The sequence below is a fragment of the Salminus brasiliensis genome, chromosome 18 (assembly GCF_030463535.1).
Source record: "Salminus brasiliensis chromosome 18, fSalBra1.hap2, whole genome shotgun sequence".
Taxonomy (NCBI): Eukaryota; Metazoa; Chordata; class Actinopteri; order Characiformes; family Bryconidae; genus Salminus; species Salminus brasiliensis.
The window spans coordinates 29,349,304-29,369,389 of NC_132895.1; the positions used below are offsets into that span (position 1 = coordinate 29,349,304).

Consider the following 20,086-nt stretch of genomic DNA (forward strand, 5'->3'; position numbering starts at 1 on the left):
ACTGTGTAACACTACTGTTCAAAATAGTTAACATTCAAAACTGTGTAACATTACTGTACAAACTCTCTTACGTACAAAATTGTGTTGCATTACTGTACAAAAGAAATTAATTAGCAAAATCAGAACATTTACTAACTAAACTCTGTAACAATACTGTACAAAATAGTTTTTTTTACAAAACTGTGTAAAACTACCATACAAAATGTGTTACAAAACTGTAAAATTGTGTAACATTGTTGTACAAAATGTATTTTATTTACAAATCTGTATAACGTTAGCGTACAAAATAACTTACTTATGTTGCCGACGTCTCTTCTTGGATGGTGGCCCCCCACTTCAAACTCAACCCCAGCAAGACGTAGTTGCTGTACATCCCGGGAACTGCTGGACCTAAAAATGATCTTGCCATCACCTTTGAGAACTCGCTGGTCACTCCTTCTACAGAAGTTTGAAGCCTTGGTGTAGTCATGGATGATCAGTTATCGTTCTCAAGCCGTGTTGCAAACGTAACTCGGTCATGCAGATTCCTACTGTACAACATCCGTACATTCGACCCTTCCTCTCCAGAGAGGCCACCCAGGTGCTTGTTCAGTCTCTTGTCACTTCCAGACTTGATTACTGCAACTCTCTTCTGGCTGGTTTCCCTCTGCGCACCATCAGGCCCCTGCAACTCATCCAGAACGCAGCGGCGTTCCTTAATTCAGCCATGTCACTCCTCTGCTGCGTTCTCTTCACTGGCTTCCTGTAGTTGCCCGCATCAGATTCAAAACCATGACGCTGGTCTACAAAGCCAAGAACGGACCAGCCCCTTCATACTCGTAAAAAAAAGGGTAGGTGATTATAATAATGTCAAATGGCGAAGTACAGCTCCTACGCAATTACCATATGGGCCATATTCAAGCACCTTATATTTCTCCTATATTGAGAAAAATGCATCGAGTGGAAACGGCACTCTATCACATCAGACGAGTTTCAATACTTTGGACACTTGATCAATACTTTGGTAATTGTTATACCTGTACCTCCTTGCCATCACCTTTGAGAACTCACTGGTACAGATTTCTCCTGTACAACATCCGGAGAATTCCACCCTTCCTCTCTAGAGAGGCCGCCCAGGTGCTCGTTCAGTCTCTCGTCACATACTTGATGGCATTGGCACCAAAGTGGTGGAACGAGCTTCCCCTGGGTGTCAGAACGGCCGAGTCGCTCGCTGTCTTCAAGCGCAGACTGAAGACCCTCCTCTTCTTGGACGAATAGAGTACTATGGTCACCTTATTGACTTGTGTTTAGTAATGTCTAAAGCTTAGAGGTATCTTTGAACTATTAGTCTATTCTAACTAGCTAAGGTTTCTTTCTTGAGTAAATAGCAAAGCACTTTGTAAGTCGCTCTGGATAAGAGCGTCTGCTAAATGCCTTAAATGTAAATGTAAATGTTATAAACCCAAGCAACCGTATTGTAGAAAAGCGGTCACTTGCAAACTCGTGTAACAGTTCTGTACGGTAAGTTGTTTACTTTACGTGTTTACTTAAAATCCTGTGTAGCAATGCTTTACAAAATTGTTTACTTTTTGGAAAAAAAAAAAAAATTGTTAACATACAAACTTAGTCTACAAAATGTTTCACTTACAAACACGTTTATAATTACCGCCCAGCACAGTTTACTTACAAAACCATGTAACACAATGCTGTACTTAACCTATATGAACCCTTAAAAGGTTGAGTTATTTAGGTGATAGTAAATGATTATATTGGTAAATAGAGATTTAACATAGAGCACATGTTCACCCACCTTCTGTACACTTTTCTATGTATTTTAGAGGTTCAGGCGTTCGGTTCCATTTACCGCCACTGTGAACAGTTCTGACTGGGGAAGTTTCTCGCAAACGGAGTGTTTCACATCAACCCTTCTCTGATGGACTGAGTTCACATCTTAACTCTTTACTTATTATATAATTTTGAAAAAGTGGGCGAGTTTCCCTTTAAAGTAGCAAGTACCCATTCAGACATGCCTGGACCTACAGCCAGTCCGGATCTACTGGACAGCGGTAACACACACTCAGCCATGAAAAAACTCACAAACACACGCACAGCCAAAAGAACAACACTCAGACATGCATTTCTCTCTCACACACACACACACACACACTCTTAGGCTGATCCAGCAGTGTGAGCCAGCGAGCGTCTCTTAAAGGAGCCGGCGTGTTTGCGTAAGCGACCTGCCATTTTAACGCTCTCTCTCAAAATGTCGGCCGGCAGACCCCCCCGGCCGACGGGACGGCTTCCAGCACGGCCGAGTAGCGGGAAGAGAGGACGCCTCGGCCCCAGCCTTTTAATTACACGCTGAAAAGCCGCGCCGTTCAGCTGCTGCAGCGACCGCCACGATAATCCACCGCGCTCAGACCGGCTCCGGGGCCAGATTTAGCAGATTAAAGCGACACTTCCAGTTAGGAATCAAATTTACACCGATGTCCGTCTTTTAGCTCAAATGTGATCAGTCGGCCAAGACATGTTTGGTATTTAGTGGTTTCGTGGTCTCGCTACGAGGCTAATGTAACAGTAAATAGTTCTGATGTAATAAAAGCTTCTGTACACCAATTAGCATGGTGCTAACTGCATGCCAAAATCATCTTGCCTCAAAAAAGAAGCTAGCGTTAGCCTCTGCTCTGTTCCACCCTAGTTTACCCCCACTCATTCGGCCTACAGCAGTGTAGCCCCACCCATTCGGACTACAGCAGTGTAGCCCCACTCATTCGGCCTACAGCAGTGTAGCCCCACCCATTCGGCCTACAGCAGTGTAGCCCCACTCATTCGGCCTACAGCAGTGTAGTTGTACCCATTCGGCCTACAGCAGTGTAGCCCCACCCATTCGGCCTACAGCAGTTTAGTTGTACCCATTCGGCCGACAGCAGTGTAGCCCCACCCATTCGGACTACAGCAGTGTAGCCCCACCCTTTTCGGCCTACAGCAGTGTAGTTGTACCCATTCGGCCTACAGCAGTGTAGCCCCACCCATTCGGCCTACAGCAGTGTAGCCCCACCCATTCGGCCTACAGCAGTGTAGTTGTACCCATTCGACCTACCCATTCCGCCTACAGAAGTTTAACCCCACCCATTCAGCCTATAGCAGTTTTGCCCTATTTATTCAGCCTACAGAAGTTTAACCCCTCCCATTTGGCCTACAGTACTTTAACCCCACCCATTCAACCTATAGCAGTTTAGCCCTATATACTCAGCTACAGAAATTTAGCCCCACCCATTCGGCCTACAGCCTTAAGTCCCACCCATTCGGCCTACATTAGTAAAGGCCCACTCATTCAGTCTATAGCACTTTGGCCCCACCCATTCTGCCTATCGCAGTTTAGCCCCACCCATTCTGCCAATCGCAGTTTAGCCCTATTTATTCAGCCTACAGCACTTAAGCCCCACCCATTCGGCCTACATCAGTTTAGCCCCACCCATTTGCATATACCAGATTTTAGAGCTTATTTGCATATACCAGACTCAAAGCAGCAGTCTGTTTAATTGTAAAGGGCAGAGAGAGGTGGTGTACAATTGCATTAGGTCTGGTTTTGTGCTCAAACCCACACAGACGCTACAGGTGGAGCTCAGGGGTGAAGGTTGTAGGACATAAGATCTTTAAAGTGTGTATCACTGTATTTATGAGGCCGCTAGCTGCGGACAGACGGACGGACTAGCGCTTACTGTCTCCCCCGCTCACGCATACTGAGAGTTGTCTTGGGAGGTAATTGTACCCCTTGAACACACACACACACACACACACACACACACACACACATGCTTGCCGTTCCACATGTGGTTGGTTTTGACTTTCCAAATATTTTCCCACTGAAGCGTTCAGCTCCGTTTTTTTTTTTAAACCGATTGTCTTCGATTCTTTTTCTACTCACTGGCCACTTTATTAGAAACACCTACCACCTAGGGCTTCCACTCACTGGCCACTATATTAGAAACACCTACCACCTAGGGCTTCCACTCACTGGCCACTTTATTAGAAACACCTACCACCTAGGGCTTCCACTCACTGGCCACTATATTAGAAACACCTACCACCTAGGGCTTCCACTCACTGGCCACTTTATTAGAAACACCTACCACCTTGTGGGTCCCCTCACTGGCCACTATATTAGAAACACCTACCACCTAGGGCTTCCACTCACTGGCCACTTTATTAGAAACACCCACCTTATGCTTACACTCATTGGCCACTTTATTAGAAACACTTACCTTGTGCTTCCACTCACTGGCCACTTTATTAGAAACACCTACCTTATGCTTACACTCCCTGGCCACTTTATTAGAAACACCTACCTTGTGCTTACACTCACTGGCCACTTTATTAGAAACACCTACCTTGTGCTTCCACTCACTGGCCACTTTATTAGAAACACCTACCTTGTGCTTCCACTCACTGGCCACTTTATTAGAAACACCTACATTCCATTCTCTAAAGCTGTTAAACCCACACTCTCTTTCTCTCTTTTCTTCATTTTGTTGAGTTTATTTTGTTCTTATTTTCGTGTTCATTCCCCATTTCCTCCTGCCAGAGACCTGATGAAGGTGTTTCTCTCTTACACACACACACACACACACACACACACACATGTGTAGAAAGGGTTGTTGGTTGTGGTGTTCTCCTCAGTGGGACGGAGGGAAAATGGCGGCTTTTTCTTTTCCTTCTTCGCTCTGGCTCTGTCCGCCGCCATGTTGACTCTTTCAGCCCTCACGGCACGGAGACACACACACACTCACACACACACACACACACACACAGATTCACTCACACACACGGTGGAAAATGTGATGTTAGAGGATAATTGTGTTCACATAAGCGGGAAGCCATTTCCTCGCTTCAGCCGTGACACAGCGCAACACAACATAACGCAGTCTAACACAGCGTAACACAACACAGCGTAACAGTTTATTCTAACGAATCACAGTATAACAAGCCACATTGTGACAGAACATAATACAGTGTAACACGAGACAGCGTAATACACAATATCACAACACAGGTTAACACAACACAGCGTAACTCAACAGCATAACACAACACTACGTAACGCAGCATAACACAGTGGAACACACAATGCATCACAACACAACACTGCGTAACAGTACTGTAACATAACAGAATATAGTGTAACACAACACAGTGTAACACAATACAGCATGACACAACACAACACAGCGTAACTCAACAGCATAACACATTAAATACTGTAACAACAGAATATAGTGTAACACAACACAGCATGACACAACAAAGCGTAACACAACACAACCTAACAACATAGCATAACACAACACAGCAGAGTAACACAGGGTAACAGAACACTGCATAAAAGCACTAGGTAACACGACACAGTGTAACAACACAGTGTAACAAGAGAGCATAACACCACACAGCGTTACACAACACTGCATAACGCAGCAGGACAGAGAAACAACACAGTGTAATACAGCGTGTCAGCAGAGCGTAACACAACACAGCATAGCACTAAACACAGCATAACACACAGCAGTACAACATGACACAGTAGCAACAAAAACAGCAGCCACAAAAAATGTAGCTGTAACACAGCGTAGCACGACACAGTGTAACACAACAGAACACAGCATAACACATTAAATACTGTAACATAACAGAATGAAGTGTAACACAACAGACGTAATGTAACCTAACTCGCTGCGTTGTTACGCTGTGTCGTGTTATCCTATGTTGTTATACAGTGTTCTGTTACATTATGTTGCTACGCTGTGTTGTGGTTACCATAACACACTGTAACACAGCATAACACATTCTCACTCATGGTTACGCAGTATAACTCACTAACACAGCTGTGTTTAGCAGGACTGTAACACATTGTGATAAAACTAAACGTGATTTGTGTGGCACAAGGGTTAAGACCACCACCTGCCAGTGAACTTCCACACCATTTGGGAGACTGGGATTCGATTCCTGGTCTATGCTGAGCTACACCACTGAGCAAGACTCCCAACACTACGCTGACGTAACCTTGTATGTCGCTCTGGATAAGAGTGTCAGCTGAATGCTATAAATGTAAACGTAACACACTGTAACAAACTTGAAGACAGCATAACGTACAAACCACACGGTAACACACCACACCCCACTGTAACCCATTATAACTATGGAAACCGATACGTGAACTTTGCGTGTCGGCCAGTACACCTTTGTTGAATTAATAAACCGTATACCTGACCATCTGGGAGAGACTTCAGGCATCAGAATTGCCGTAGTGATTACTTTATTAACTTTGTAAAACAAACAATAACAAATGAACACATAGAAATGAACCCAGTTTCTGTTTATTGGTCACTAAAATGAATAACTGTGCTGGACCTCGGCACAGTGTCGTCTTGGCTCAGGACTTTTAGTCTGAAATTCAAAGTCTGTGAGACTGAAGAGGAGCAAGCAGCCCCTCCCAACTCGCACCATGCCTGTTAGAAAGGGGAAGTCTGGCTGTTTGCTATGATGTGTCTGATATCCCGGCAGTGCAAGAATCGGTTCTGTGACTGGATCAGTCCTTTGGATCAGACTAATTATCCGATAACCGATCCAGCTAATTTTGCTAGTATCAGGACCGATACCCAATCCTTGCATCGGATCGGCACATCCCTAATTGTAACGCAGCATAACGCACTATTAACTAACCATTGCACACTACCAACGCACCGTACCACACCCTAACACGTCACCCAATTGACAGACAACAATTCTTTATGAAGCTTTATGAAGTCTTTATACGTGTTTCTGTGACAGTTCTCGTGTTGATTCTCACTCTCAGTTTGTTAGTTTGTTTACTTGTTGACTTTCGCCCACAGATGGAGGATGGCCAGACGCTGTTTGATTACAACGTCGGCCTCAACGACATCGTGCAGCTTCTCATCCGCTCTCAGGCTGACCCACCGGACAGCCCCACCTCCAACGACAACGATGATGGTGTGGTCTGCAACACTGCCCATTCCACCACCGTCTCAGCACCTCCCAGCTCCGGCACAGCAACAATGACTGCAGCCTCCCCAGAGACAGTGACCAATAACAATGGGAACGACTCCAAGTCATGCAGTCCGCCGGTGGACAGTCGGCCGTCCACATCGTCCCCGGTGTTACTCTCAGACCCCGGGATCGGAACGTTCAAGGTGGGGCACGTCAATATTGCCAAATTTATATTGTGATACTTTCCCACCATTTCTTTTTATGCACACCTTTCACTAACTGGCCATTTTATTAGAAACACCTGCATTCTGCTTCTGCTCCCTGGCTACTCACACGGCTCACAAAATATTTATATAAATCATAAAACGTAACCCACTAAATAATCGTCACCACTGCAACACGTTGTAACTAAATGTAATCAAATGTAACCCACGAAATAACCTTGACAAACTGTAACACATTGTCACTAAACATAATCCACTGTAACCCACTAAATAACCCACTAAATTGCACATTGTAACTAAACGTAACACACTGTAACCTACTAAATAAGCGTTACACACTGTAACACATTGTTACTAAACGTAACCCACTAAACCGCAATGCACTGTAACACATTGTAACTAAAGGTAACAACTGTAACCCACAAAATAACTGGTACGTGGTGTAACACATTGTCACTAAACATAACCCACTAAATAACCGTTACACATTGTAACTAAACGTAATCCACTGTAACCTACTAAATAACTGTTATGCACTGTAACACATTGTAACAAAACATTACCCACTAAATAACCGCTACGCACTGTAACACATTGTCACTAAATGTAACCCACGAAATAATGTTGCACATTTTAACTAAATCTCAAATTTGAACTTATCTCATTCTAACACACTAAATAACTGTTATGCACTGTAACATATTGTAACACATTTTAACTCACTGTAACCCACTAAATAACCGTTACACACTGTAACACATTGTAACTCACTGTAACCCACTAAATAACCGTTACACACTGTAACACATTGTAACTCACTGTGACCCACTAAATAACCATACCCACTGTAACACACTAACACAGTGTAACTCACTTAATAACTTTTACGCACTGTAATACATTGTAACTAAAAGTAACCAACTGTAGTCCATGAAATAACTGGTACGTGCTGTAACACATTGTAACAAAACATTACCCACTAAATAACCGTTACACACTAACACATTGTCACTAAATGTAACCCACGAAAAACCTTTACACATTGTAACTAAATGTATCTCACTGTAACACACTAAATAACTGTTACACGGTGTAACACAGTGTAACTAAACATAACCCACTAAATAACCATTACACACTGTAACACATTGTCACTAAATGTAACCCAGGAAACAATGTTACACATTATAACTAAATGTATCTCACTGTAACACACTAAATAACTGTTATGCACTGTAACAAATTGTAACACATTTTAACTTCCTGTAACCCACAAAATAATCGTTACAGTCTGGAACACATTGTAACTAAATTGTAGCTCCCACTAAGTAACTGTTACAAATTATAACACAGTTTTGGGGGTTCAGGAATTGGCCTGTTTTCCAGTCCTGTTTTGGTTCTGATGTGATCACTTCCATGTAGAATATAGTGTAACATGCATGGATCAACACCAATCCCAATCAGGGCATTTCTAGTGTTTATTATATTTGAGCTCAGAATCTCTTCAAGTGTCCTCAGACTCAGGATGATTGGAAGAGCTGTGCGAAGTGCTAACAGGACTCTAAACCTGCCCTTTAGGATTGTTTTGGTCAGCTGCAGGCTTTTCAGCTGACCGGATGTGGCCGCTCTCGCTGGGCCAAAATATTCAAAGTGGCCGGTCAAGGCTGTGCCCGTTTGGGTCGCAGATGAAGGCTGTGTGCTTTCAGGCGCGAGGCCACAATTTCGTTCCTTCACTCCGTTCGGTCTCTGTGCTGCTGTTCCACAGCTCAGCTCAGCCCAGCCAGTCCTGCAGCCTCCAGCTACTGCAGAGATATGACTAACATTTCCCAGCCTGAGCCACTGCGCAGTTATTCACAACAGCCCTGCAGAGGGGGTTTAAAGTCATGGTATGTTTATCATTAGGAGAAATTTGAAAAATTCTCTGAGCAATCGAGTAGTTCAGATGGACACAGTCAGAGTGGTGGTTTGGTGTGAAATTGTGGCGGTGAATAGGGCCAGGCGCCATGACTGCAGCAGCAGTATAGCCACTTTATTTACAATCCAAACCCACCAGTGTACCTACATGTGCCTCCTGAGTTTCATATGGAATGTTGACGATGGTACAATAGTGGCAAATATGACGAACATATGTTTTCTTTAGGGACTAGTTTTCGCTGCACTACGCCCTACTGCATGTATCCCTCCACCGTTTTGATGATAAATGATTTTAAAAACAGGTTTTAGGCCCAAAATCTTCTCAAAACTATAGTAAAACAGTATCTCGGACATGAGTTTGTGTATTCATAACCTTTTGTTGGAAGGACTTTCTGTGAGGGGGCTTTTAGAGGTTCCGACATCTGCTTCCATTCCCCGCCACTGGGAACGAAAGTTTCACTCTAAACCCATTCTGACTCTGCTAATGGTGGAACCCAGTAAATAACTGTTACACACTGTAACACATTGTCACTAAATGTAATCCACTAAATAACCGTACACACTGTAACACATTGTAACTAAAAGTAACCAACTGTAGCCCATGAAATAACTGGTACGTGCTGTAACACATTATAACAAAATGTAACTCCCTGTAACCCACTAAATAACTGTTACACGCTGTAACACGCTGTAACACATTGTCACTAAATGTAACCCACTAAATAACCGTACACACTGTAACACATTGTAACTCACTGTGACCCACTAAATAACCGCACACACTGTAACACATTGTAACTCACTGTGACCCACTAAATAACCGCACACACTGTAACACATTGTAAGTCACTGTAACCCACTTAATAACTGTTACGCACTGTAATACATTGTAACTAAAAGTAACCAGCTGTAGCCCATGAAATAACTGATGCGTACTGTAACACATTATAACAAAATGTAACCCATAAAATATTGTTACACATTGTAACACATTTTAACTCCCTGTGACCCACCAAATAACCGTAAACAGTGTAACACATTGTAACTCACTGCAACCCACTTAATAACTGTTACGCACTGTAATACATTGTAACTAAAAGTAATCAACTGTAGCCCATGAAATACCTGGTACATGCTGTAACACATTATAACAAAATGTAACTCCCTGTAACCCACTATATAACCGTTACACGCTGTAACACATTGTCACTAAATGTAACCCACTAAATAACTGTTACACACTGTAACACATTGTAACACATTGTAGCTCACTGTGACCCACTAAAAACCTTGGACAGAACCCAGTCTGAGTCTCCTGTAAATACTATATATGATAACATTTGGGATGGTGAGATTGGGGGGCGGGGGCGAATTAGATAGCCAGACTATCCCTTTAATGTGTGATTGACTGTTCTCACTCTTCTCCGTCCTCAGATTAACGAGCTGGTGGACTGCCGGGATATCAGCATCGGCGCCTGGTTTGAGGGCACTATTGAAAGGGTCACCCCAGCTGCTAAAGGACACAACAGCAGAGCTGACACAGCACCCACTCCTGGCAGGGTGGGCAGACCCAGCAAACGGACTAATGGCAAGCTGGAGTCAGAGCCCTGCCCGCCGGCCACGGACAGTAACGGCACGGCCGGCGTGGGCTTGAATTCGGACAGTGAAGAACCGTCAACGTCTCAGACGGATTCCGCAGTGCACAGCAGAGACGACGTCACGTACCACATCAAATACGAAGAGTAAGTGCGGTCTGGGGTTCTAAATGATGGAACGTAAAGGTTTATGTGCCGATCTTACTGAAAAGTGCGTTCTGGGTACATCAGGTAAGTCGCTGCGCTTAAACTGGTCCCTAATCACTATCCCCTTCACTGGAGCGATTTGGTGAGCTCACGTGACACAACTTTTTTACTTTACTTTAACTAGTTTATAAACTAACAAGCGTTAAAGTTACACAGGTAAGCAAACGTTTTTTATGATAATGTTACAGGGGTTTGTAAGTAAACAGTTGCGTATGCTAATGTTACAAAGGATTGTAACTAAACGATTTCTAAATTATGTTACACAGGTTAATAAATGAAAAAATTGCTTATGCTGATTTTACACATATTTGTAAGTAATTTTTCGGTAATGTTACACAGGTTTGTAAGTAAACAGCTGTTTATGATAATGTTACAAAGGATTGTAAGTAAAAGATTTTGCAATAATGTTATATATCTTCGTAAGTAAAGTATTTATGAAAATCTTTTCTCAAAGGTTTGTACCTAAAGGATTTCTAGATTATGTTACACAGGTTCATAAATGAAAAAAATGCTTATGCTGTTCCACAGATTAATTAGTAAAAAAATTTCCAATAATGTTTAACAGGTTTGTTAGTGAAGGATTTACGATAATGTTACACAGGTTTGTAAGTAAACAATTGTGGATGCTAATTTTAATTTATAGGAATGTCACACAGGTTTGTAAATAAGGAATTTCACGATAATGTTACATAGGTTTGTAAGTAAGGGAATTTATGATAATGTTACACAGGTTTGTAAGTAAGAGGTTTTACGAAAATGTTACATAGGTTTGTAAGTCAGGGATTTAACAATGTCACACAGGTTTGTAAGTAAGGCATTTTACGATGTTACACCAGTTTGTAAGTAAGGGGTTTTTACGATAATGTCACACAGGTTTGTAAGTAAGGGTTTTTTTACGATAATGTCACACGGGTTTGTAAATAAGGGGTTTTACGATAATGTCACAGGTTTGTTAATAAGGCATTTTACAATAATGTTACACAGGTTTGTAAGTAAGGCATTTTACGATGTTACACCGGTTTGTAAGTAAGGGGTTTTTACAATAATGTCACACAGGTTTGTAAGTAAGGGGTTTTTACGATAATGTCACAGGTTTGTAAGTAAGGGGTTTTACGATAATGTCACAGGTTTGTAAATAAGGCATTTTACGATAATGTCACAGGTTTGTAAGTAAGGCATTTTACAATGTGACACCGGTTTGTAAGTAATGGGTTTTTACGATAATGTCACACAGGTTTGTAAGTAAGGGGTTTTCTGATTATGTCACACAGGTTTGCAGGTAAATTATTTAGTACATATGGGTTTACTGATTTTCCACTGTGTGAGAGTCACAACCGATAAATGCGTCACAGTGTACTTTGGATATTTTGGTCTCCTAGGGTACATAGTTTACTGCAGTGCACTGTGGGATTGGAAGAGTGCAGTGAACACGTTTCCACAAAAAACTTTATACTGAACAGAGCAGAGTTTAGACTCTGCGCTGCCAAACTGCAATGCATGCTGGGAGGCGAGACAAGAGTTAGAGACACACAGAGAACAAGAGAGAGAGAGAGAGAGAGAGATAATGACTGTGACTAGGATCACTCTACATCCAATACAATAAACAAAGGAAAGGAGATTTGAACATATAGACAAATTCACACAGTGTACAAATCCACAGCATTTACTGTACGTTACATTTACGTTAAATTACGCTACATTAGTAATACAGCATTACAGTTAAATTACATTACAGTCATGTTACATTAGTTACATTCAATTACAGTCATGTTTGTTACATTCCATTATTTGTTATATAATGTTATATTGCATTACAGATACGTTTCATTACAGTTATATTACATTCGAGTTACATTCCATAACAGTCAAATTAGTTACATTACAGTCATTATTACATTTAATACATTTTTTATACATTACTACATTTGTCATATTACATTGCAGGTACATTCCATTACAGTCATATTACAGTCATTTTAGTTACATGCCAGTCACATTACAATTACAATATTGCAATCCAGTTATGTTACATTACAGTTACATTACAGGTATATCACATTACAGTCATGTTAGTTACTTTCCAGTTACATTACAATTCCATTCGGTTAGTTAAATTACATTAGAGTTGCATTTCATTACAGTCACATTACAGTCATATTATTTACATTCCAGTCACATTACAATTACATTCTATTACATTTACGTAAGTTATATTGCATTCCAGTTATGTTACCTTAGTTACATTACAGTTACATCACATAACAGCCATGCAAGTTATTTTCCAATTTGTTTTATTTTACAATTACATTCCATTACATTTCCATTAGTTAAATTACATTAGAGTTGCATTCCATTAGAGTCACATTATTTACATTCCAGTCACATTACAATTACATTCAATTGCATTTTCATGGGTTATATTGCAATACAGTTATATTACAGTTACATTACATTAGTTACATTAGAGTTACATTAGTTACATTACAGTTACATTTGTTATGTTACTTTATAGTTACATTACATTAGTTATATTCTATTAACATTACAGGCATATTTTTGACATTCCAGTCACATTACAATTACTTTCCATTATATTTACATTAGTTACATTAGAGTTACGTTCCATTACAGTCATATTACAATTACATTCAATTACATTTACAGGGGTTATATCACAATACAGTTACATAAGAGTTACAGTCCACTACAGTCACATTACAGTCTTATTAGTTACATTACAATCACATTACAGTTACATTTGTTATATATTCTATTAACATCACATTACAGGCATATTTGTGACATTCCAGTCACATTACAATTACTTTCCATTACATGTACAATAGTTACATTATATTGCATTCATTATATTGTTTCAAGGTACTTTACAATTAAATTACATTAGTTGCATTTCAGTCACAATAGTTATATTACAGTTGTATTAAATTACAGTTGCATAACAGTAGTTATTACATTACTGTTATATTCCATACTTCACTGCTGTAGGCTCAGTGGGAGGGACATTTTATTGTTAACATTTTGGTGGACAACTTTAATACCATATGGACAATAGTATTGGGACGCCTGCTCATTCACTGTTTCTTTTGAGCTCAATGGTATTAAAAAAGAGTTTATCCTGCAGTTGTTGGAGTAACTGTCTCTACTGTCCAGGGAAGCACCAACAATCATTCTAGAGAACAGCTCAATGCTGGGGGGCTTCATACCCCTCTAGCCCACACCTGACATTAGGCAGCATGGTGCCAATAGGTACATGTATGTTGATCTGCTCTAGAGAGTCCTATTCTATTGGCAGTTCTTCTCTACAGGGAATAGACAAGCTGTGTGTGTGTGCGCATTTGCACATCTGTGTCAGCAATTGGTGCAACTGAATCTATTCATTAGAAGGGGTGTCCACAAATATTTGGACGTACAGTGTACTTTTGGTCTTGTAGGGTCAGCAGAGAGAGTGATTGTCTGTGCTGTGCGACAGAACCCCGACGCTCGCTATTTTGGAGGTCCAGCTTATTTACAGGCACCGTCCTCACTGTAGAGACTTGCCTCACCACAAACCCCTGGACACAGAGTTCAGTTTCTTCTGATGGCCAGAACCGATAATTCAATTCTACAAACAGGACTCTGTGTCCTCTCCCTCTCTTTCTCTGGTTTGTTGTAATGCTTGTACACCCGGACCACTTGAGGCCTTAGTGTGGTGAGGTGAGAGTTTATAGAAAAAGAAGGGATGGTGGTTGAATATCATGAGTGTGTGTATGTGTGTGTTTGTGTGTGTGCGTGTGTGTGTGTGTGTGTGCTCGTTAAAAGCCGCAGTCCGTCCGTCTGTCTCGGGTTTCTGCCCTGAGCGAACGGAGAGGACGGATCCAGACTCATCTTTTCTTGTTCTCTTCTTTTCCTTTCCACGGCAGATTCATTCAGAGCGAGCCGTTGCCATGGATACGAGCGAGTTCTCGGGAGCGGGCGAGTGGTTGTGTTTTTTCACGCTGTAGCGCGCAGACGAAAAAAAAAAAAAAAAAAGATATTCACGAATGACATCAACTTTCATCAGCGACCTCCAGATGCGTTTTCGTAACCGCCGCGCCGCCGCGAGGCTAGATTAATATCTATAATCATCTATAATCATTACTGCCGCCGTTATTATCGCTATCGTTTATTTATGCTATATGGCGTAGTATTCAGCAGGACGGTCGGCCTCGGGAGGGTTAAGCGCGGTCGGCTCTTTTGTTATTTTCCCTGCCGAGTGCAGAGTGTGTGGGAGACTGAGTTTGTCTTCGCCTCGTGTGTGTGTGTGTGTGTGTGTGGTATAATTTGTGAGAGGAAAGCAACTCGTCAGAAATGTAAACCACCTGTTTGGGCTGGAAAACTGTGCAGAGAATTTCTTAGAAATCTTCACGGTGCCGTAAAAACTGGCGGCCTGCGATGTCGGAGAAGCGGCCGCCGCTGCTGCTGCTGCACACTGCAGCGGGGCGCCTTTATCCTTAGGGAGCCCCGCCTCCTGATCAGCAAACATTTACAAACCCAAGCAGAACACACACACACACACACACACACACAAACACACACACAAAACATCATTTACTTGAAAATGATCCCCATCAAAGCTCCAACACAACAGGGAGAGAGAGAGAGAGAGAGAGAGAGAGAGAGATGGATGCAGCTTTGGGCTTAATTTTGAGGTTCTTTGTCACTGAGCGTTTATAGAACAGAATAGAATACAGTATACTCCTGTAGAGTGGAAAGGAACAGGACAGGGCACTGCGGAGTACAGTACAGTGGAGCTGAACAGTGTAGTGGATCATAGAAACAGATCAAGTAAAGAAGATTAGAAAACTGGGGGGAGGGAGAATAGAGTAGACTTGAGAATTGGCTGCAGTGGAGATCATTAGAATATAAAAGATTGAAGAAGTGGGGAGACAAAGAATAGAGCAGAGTGCAGTAGATGAGAATGGAATATGAATATGATGAATAGAATAGAGTGCAGTGATGAATAGAGTGGAGCACAGCAATCTAGAATAGAATATATTGAAGCCATTCAGAACAGAAAGAAGTGCAATCATCTATAATAGAATAGAGTGCAGGGATTTATAGAATAGAGTGCAGTGGTGTAGAATAAAGTAGAGTGCAATGCTTAATAGAACAGAAAAGAGTGCAGTGGTTTAGAATACAGTGCAGACATATTAATAGAATAGAGTGCAGTGATGCAGAATAGAATAGAGTGCAGGGATTAATAGAATAAAGTGCAGTGGTGTAGAATAGAGTGCAGAAATGAATAGAGTGCAGATTAATAGACCAGAGTACAGTGATTAATAGACTAGAGTGTAGTGATGAAAAATAAAATAGAGTGTAGTAATGAATAGACTAGAGTGCAGTGATGAATAGAATAGAGTGCAGTGATGAAAAATAGAATAGAGTGCAGTGATGAAAAATAGAATAGAGTGCAGTGATTAATAGAATAGAGTGCAGTGATGAATAGAATAGAGTGCAGTGATGAAAAATAGAATAGAGTGCAGTGATGAATAGAATAGAGTGCAGTGGTGTAGAATAGAGTGCAGAAATGAATAGAGTGCAGATTAATAGACCAGAGTACAGTGATTAATAGACTAGAGTGTAGTGATGAAAAATAAAATAGAGTGTAGTAATGAATAGACTAGAGTGCAGTGATGAATAGAATAGAGTGCAGTGATGAAAAATAGAATAGAGTGCAGTGATGAAAAATAGAATAGAGTGCAGTGATTAATAGAATAGAGTGCAGTGATGAATAGAATAGAGTGCAGTGATGAAAAATAGAATAGAGTGCAGTGATGAATAGAATAGAGTGCAGTGATGAATAGAATAGAGTGCAGTGATGAAAAATAGAATAGAGTGCAGTGATTAATAGAATAGAGTGCAGTGATGAAAAATAGAATAGAGTGCAGTGATTAATAGAATAGAGTGCAGTGATGAAAAATAGAATAGAGTGCAGTGATTAATAGAATAGAGTGCAGTGATGAATATTATAGAGTGCAGTGATGAATAGAATAGAGTGCAGTGATGAAAAATAGAATAGAGTGCAGTGATTAATAGAATAGAGTGCAGTGATGAATATTATAGAGTGCAGTGATGAATAGAATAGAGTGCAGTGATGAAAAATAGAATAGAGTGCAGTGATTAATAGAGTGGAGTACAGCAATGTAGAATAGAATAGATTAAAGTCATTCAGAACAGAATGAAGTGCAATCATCTAGAATAGAATAGAGTGCAGGGATTTATAGAATAGAGTGCAGTGGTGTAGAATAGAATAGAGTGCAGGGATTTATAGAATAGAGTGCAGTGGTGTAGAATAGAATAGAGTGCAGGGATTTATAGAATAGAGTGCAGTGGTGTAGAATAGAATAGAGTGCAGGGATTTATAGAATAGAGTGCAGTGGTGTAGAATAGAGTGCAGGGATTTATAGAATAGAGTGCAGTGCTGTAGAATAGAATAGAGTGCAGGGATTTATAGAATAGAGTGCAGTGGTGTAGAATAGAGTGCAGGGATTTATAGAATAGAGTGCAGTGCTGTAGAATAGAGAAAATGCAGGGCTTAATTGAATAGAGTGCAGTGGTGTAGAATAGAGTGCAGTGATTATATAGAACAGAATGTAGTAAATAATAGAATAGAGTGCAAGGGATTAATAGAATAGAGTGCAATGATGAATAGAATAGAGTGCAGGGATTAATAGATTGCAGTGATGAATAGAATAGAGTGCAGGGATTAATAGAATAGAGTGCAGTGGTGTAGAATAGAGTGCAGTGATTATGTAGAGTAGAGTGCAGGGATTAATAGAATAGAGTGCAGTGATTAATAGAATAGAGTGCAGTGATTAATAGAATAGAGTGCAGTGGTGTAGAATAGAGTGCAGGGATTAATAGAATAGAGTGCAGTGATTATGTAGAGTAGAGTGCAGTGATTATGTAGAGTAGAGTGCAGGGATTAATAGAATAGAGTGCAGTGATGAATAGAATAGAATAGAGTGCAGTGATTAATATAATATAATAAAGTGCAGTGATGAATAGAGTGCAGGGATTAATAGAGTGCAGTGATTAATAGAATAGAGTGCAGTGATTAATAGAATAGAGTGCAGTGGTGTAGAATAGAGTGCAGGGATTAATAGAATAGAGTGCAGTGATTATGTAGAGTAGAGTGCAGTGATTATGTAGAGTAGAGTGCAGGGATTAATAGAATAGAGTGCAGTGATGAATAGAATAGAATAGAGTGCAGTGATTAATATAATATAATAAAGTGCAGTGATGAATAGAGTGCAGGGATTAATAGAGTGTAGTGATTAATAGAGTGCAATGATTAATAGAATAGAGTGCAGTGATTAATAGAATAGAGTGCAGTGATTAATAGAATAGAGGGCAGGGATTAATAAAATAGAATAGAGTGCAGTGATGAGTAGAATAGAGTGCAGTGATTAATAGAGTGCAGTGATTAATAGAATAGAGTGCAGTGATGAGTAGAATAGAGTGCAGTGATTAATAGAGTGCAGTGATTAATAGAATAGAGTGCAGTGAATAATAGAATAGAATAGAGTGCAGTGATTAATAGAATAGAGTGCAGTGATTAATAGAGTGCAGTGATTAATAGAATAGAGTGCAGTGATTAATAGAGTGCAGTGATTAATAGAATAGAGTGCAGTGAATAATAGAATAGAATAGAGTGCAGTGATTAATAGAATAGAGTGCAGTGATTAATAGAATAGAGTGCAGTGATTAATAGAATAGAGGGCAGGGATTAATAGAATAGAGTGCAGTGATGAGTAGAATAGAGTGCAGTGATTAATAGAGTGCAGTGATTAATAGAATAGAGTGCAGTGATGAATAGAGTAGAGTGCAGGGATTAATAGAATAGAGTGCAGTGATGAATAGAGTAGAGTGCAGTGAATAATAGAATAGAATAGAGGGCAGTGATGGAAAATAGAATAGAGTGCAGTGATGAGTAGAATAGAGTGCAGTGATTAATAGAGTGCAGTGATTAATAGAATAGAGTGCAATGATTAATAGAATAGAGTGCAGTGATTAATAGAATAGAGTGCAGTGATTAATAGAATAGAGGGCAGGGATTAATAGAGTGCAGTGATTAATAGAATAGAGTGCAGTGATTAATTGAATAGAGTGCAGTGATTAATAGAATAGAATAGAGTGCAGGGATTAATAGAATAGAGTGCAGTGATTAATAGAATAGAGTGCAGTGATGAGTAGAATAAAGTGCAGGGATTAATAGAATAGAGTGCAGTGATTAATAGAATAGAGTGCAGTGATGAGTAGAATAGAGTGCAGGGATTAATAGAATAGAGTGCAGTGATGAATAGAATAGAGTGCAGTGATGAGTAGAATAGAGTGCAGTGATGAGTAGAATAGAGTGCAGGGATTAATAGAATAGAGTGCAGTGATTAATAGAGTGCAGTGATTAATAGAATAGAATAGAGTGCAGTGATGAGTAGAATAGAGTGCAGGGATTAATAGAATAGAGTGCAGTGATTAATAGAATAGAGTGCAGTGATGAGTAGAATAGAGTGCAGGGATTAATAGAATAGAGTGCAGTGATGAATAGAATAGAGTGCAGTGATGAGTAGAATAGAGTGCAGTGATGAGTAGAATAGAGTGCAGGGATTAATAGAATAGAGTGCAGTGATGAATAGAATAGAGTGCAGTGATGAGTAGAATAGAGTGCAGGGATTAATAGAATAGAGTGCAGTGATTAATAGAGTGCAGTGATTAATAGAGTGCAGTGATTAATAGAATAGAGTGCAGTGATTAATAGAGTGCAGTGATGAGTAGAATAGAGTGCAGTGATTAATTGAATAGAGTGCAGTGATTAATAGAGTGCAGTGATTAATAGAATAGATTGCAGTGATGAGTAGAATAGAGTGCAGTGATGAATAGAATAGAGTGCAGGGATTAATAGAATAGAGTGCAGTGATGAATAGAATAGAGTGCAGTGATGAGTAGAATAGAGTGCAGTGATGAGTAGAATAGAGTGCAGGGATTAATAGAATAGAGTGCAGTGATTAATAGAGTGCAGTGATGAGTAGAATAGAGTGCAGTGATTAATTGAATAGAGTGCAGTGATTAATAGAGTGCAGTGATTAATAGAATAGAATAGAGTGCAGGGATTAATAGAATAGAGTG

General features: G+C 40.3%; 1 protein-coding gene across 1 annotated transcript in view; it reads left to right on the forward strand.

The window, feature by feature from the left end:
* Positions 1-20,086, forward strand: part of LOC140539270 (E3 ubiquitin-protein ligase UHRF2-like) — a 61,946-nt gene that overhangs the window by 20,862 nt on the left and 20,998 nt on the right. Inside the window, exons 2-3 of the mRNA XM_072661939.1 lie at positions 6,867-7,184; positions 10,554-10,861. Coding sequence (XP_072518040.1) covers positions 6,867-7,184; positions 10,554-10,861 — 626 coding nt within the window. The remainder of the gene's footprint in view (positions 1-6,866; positions 7,185-10,553; positions 10,862-20,086) is intronic.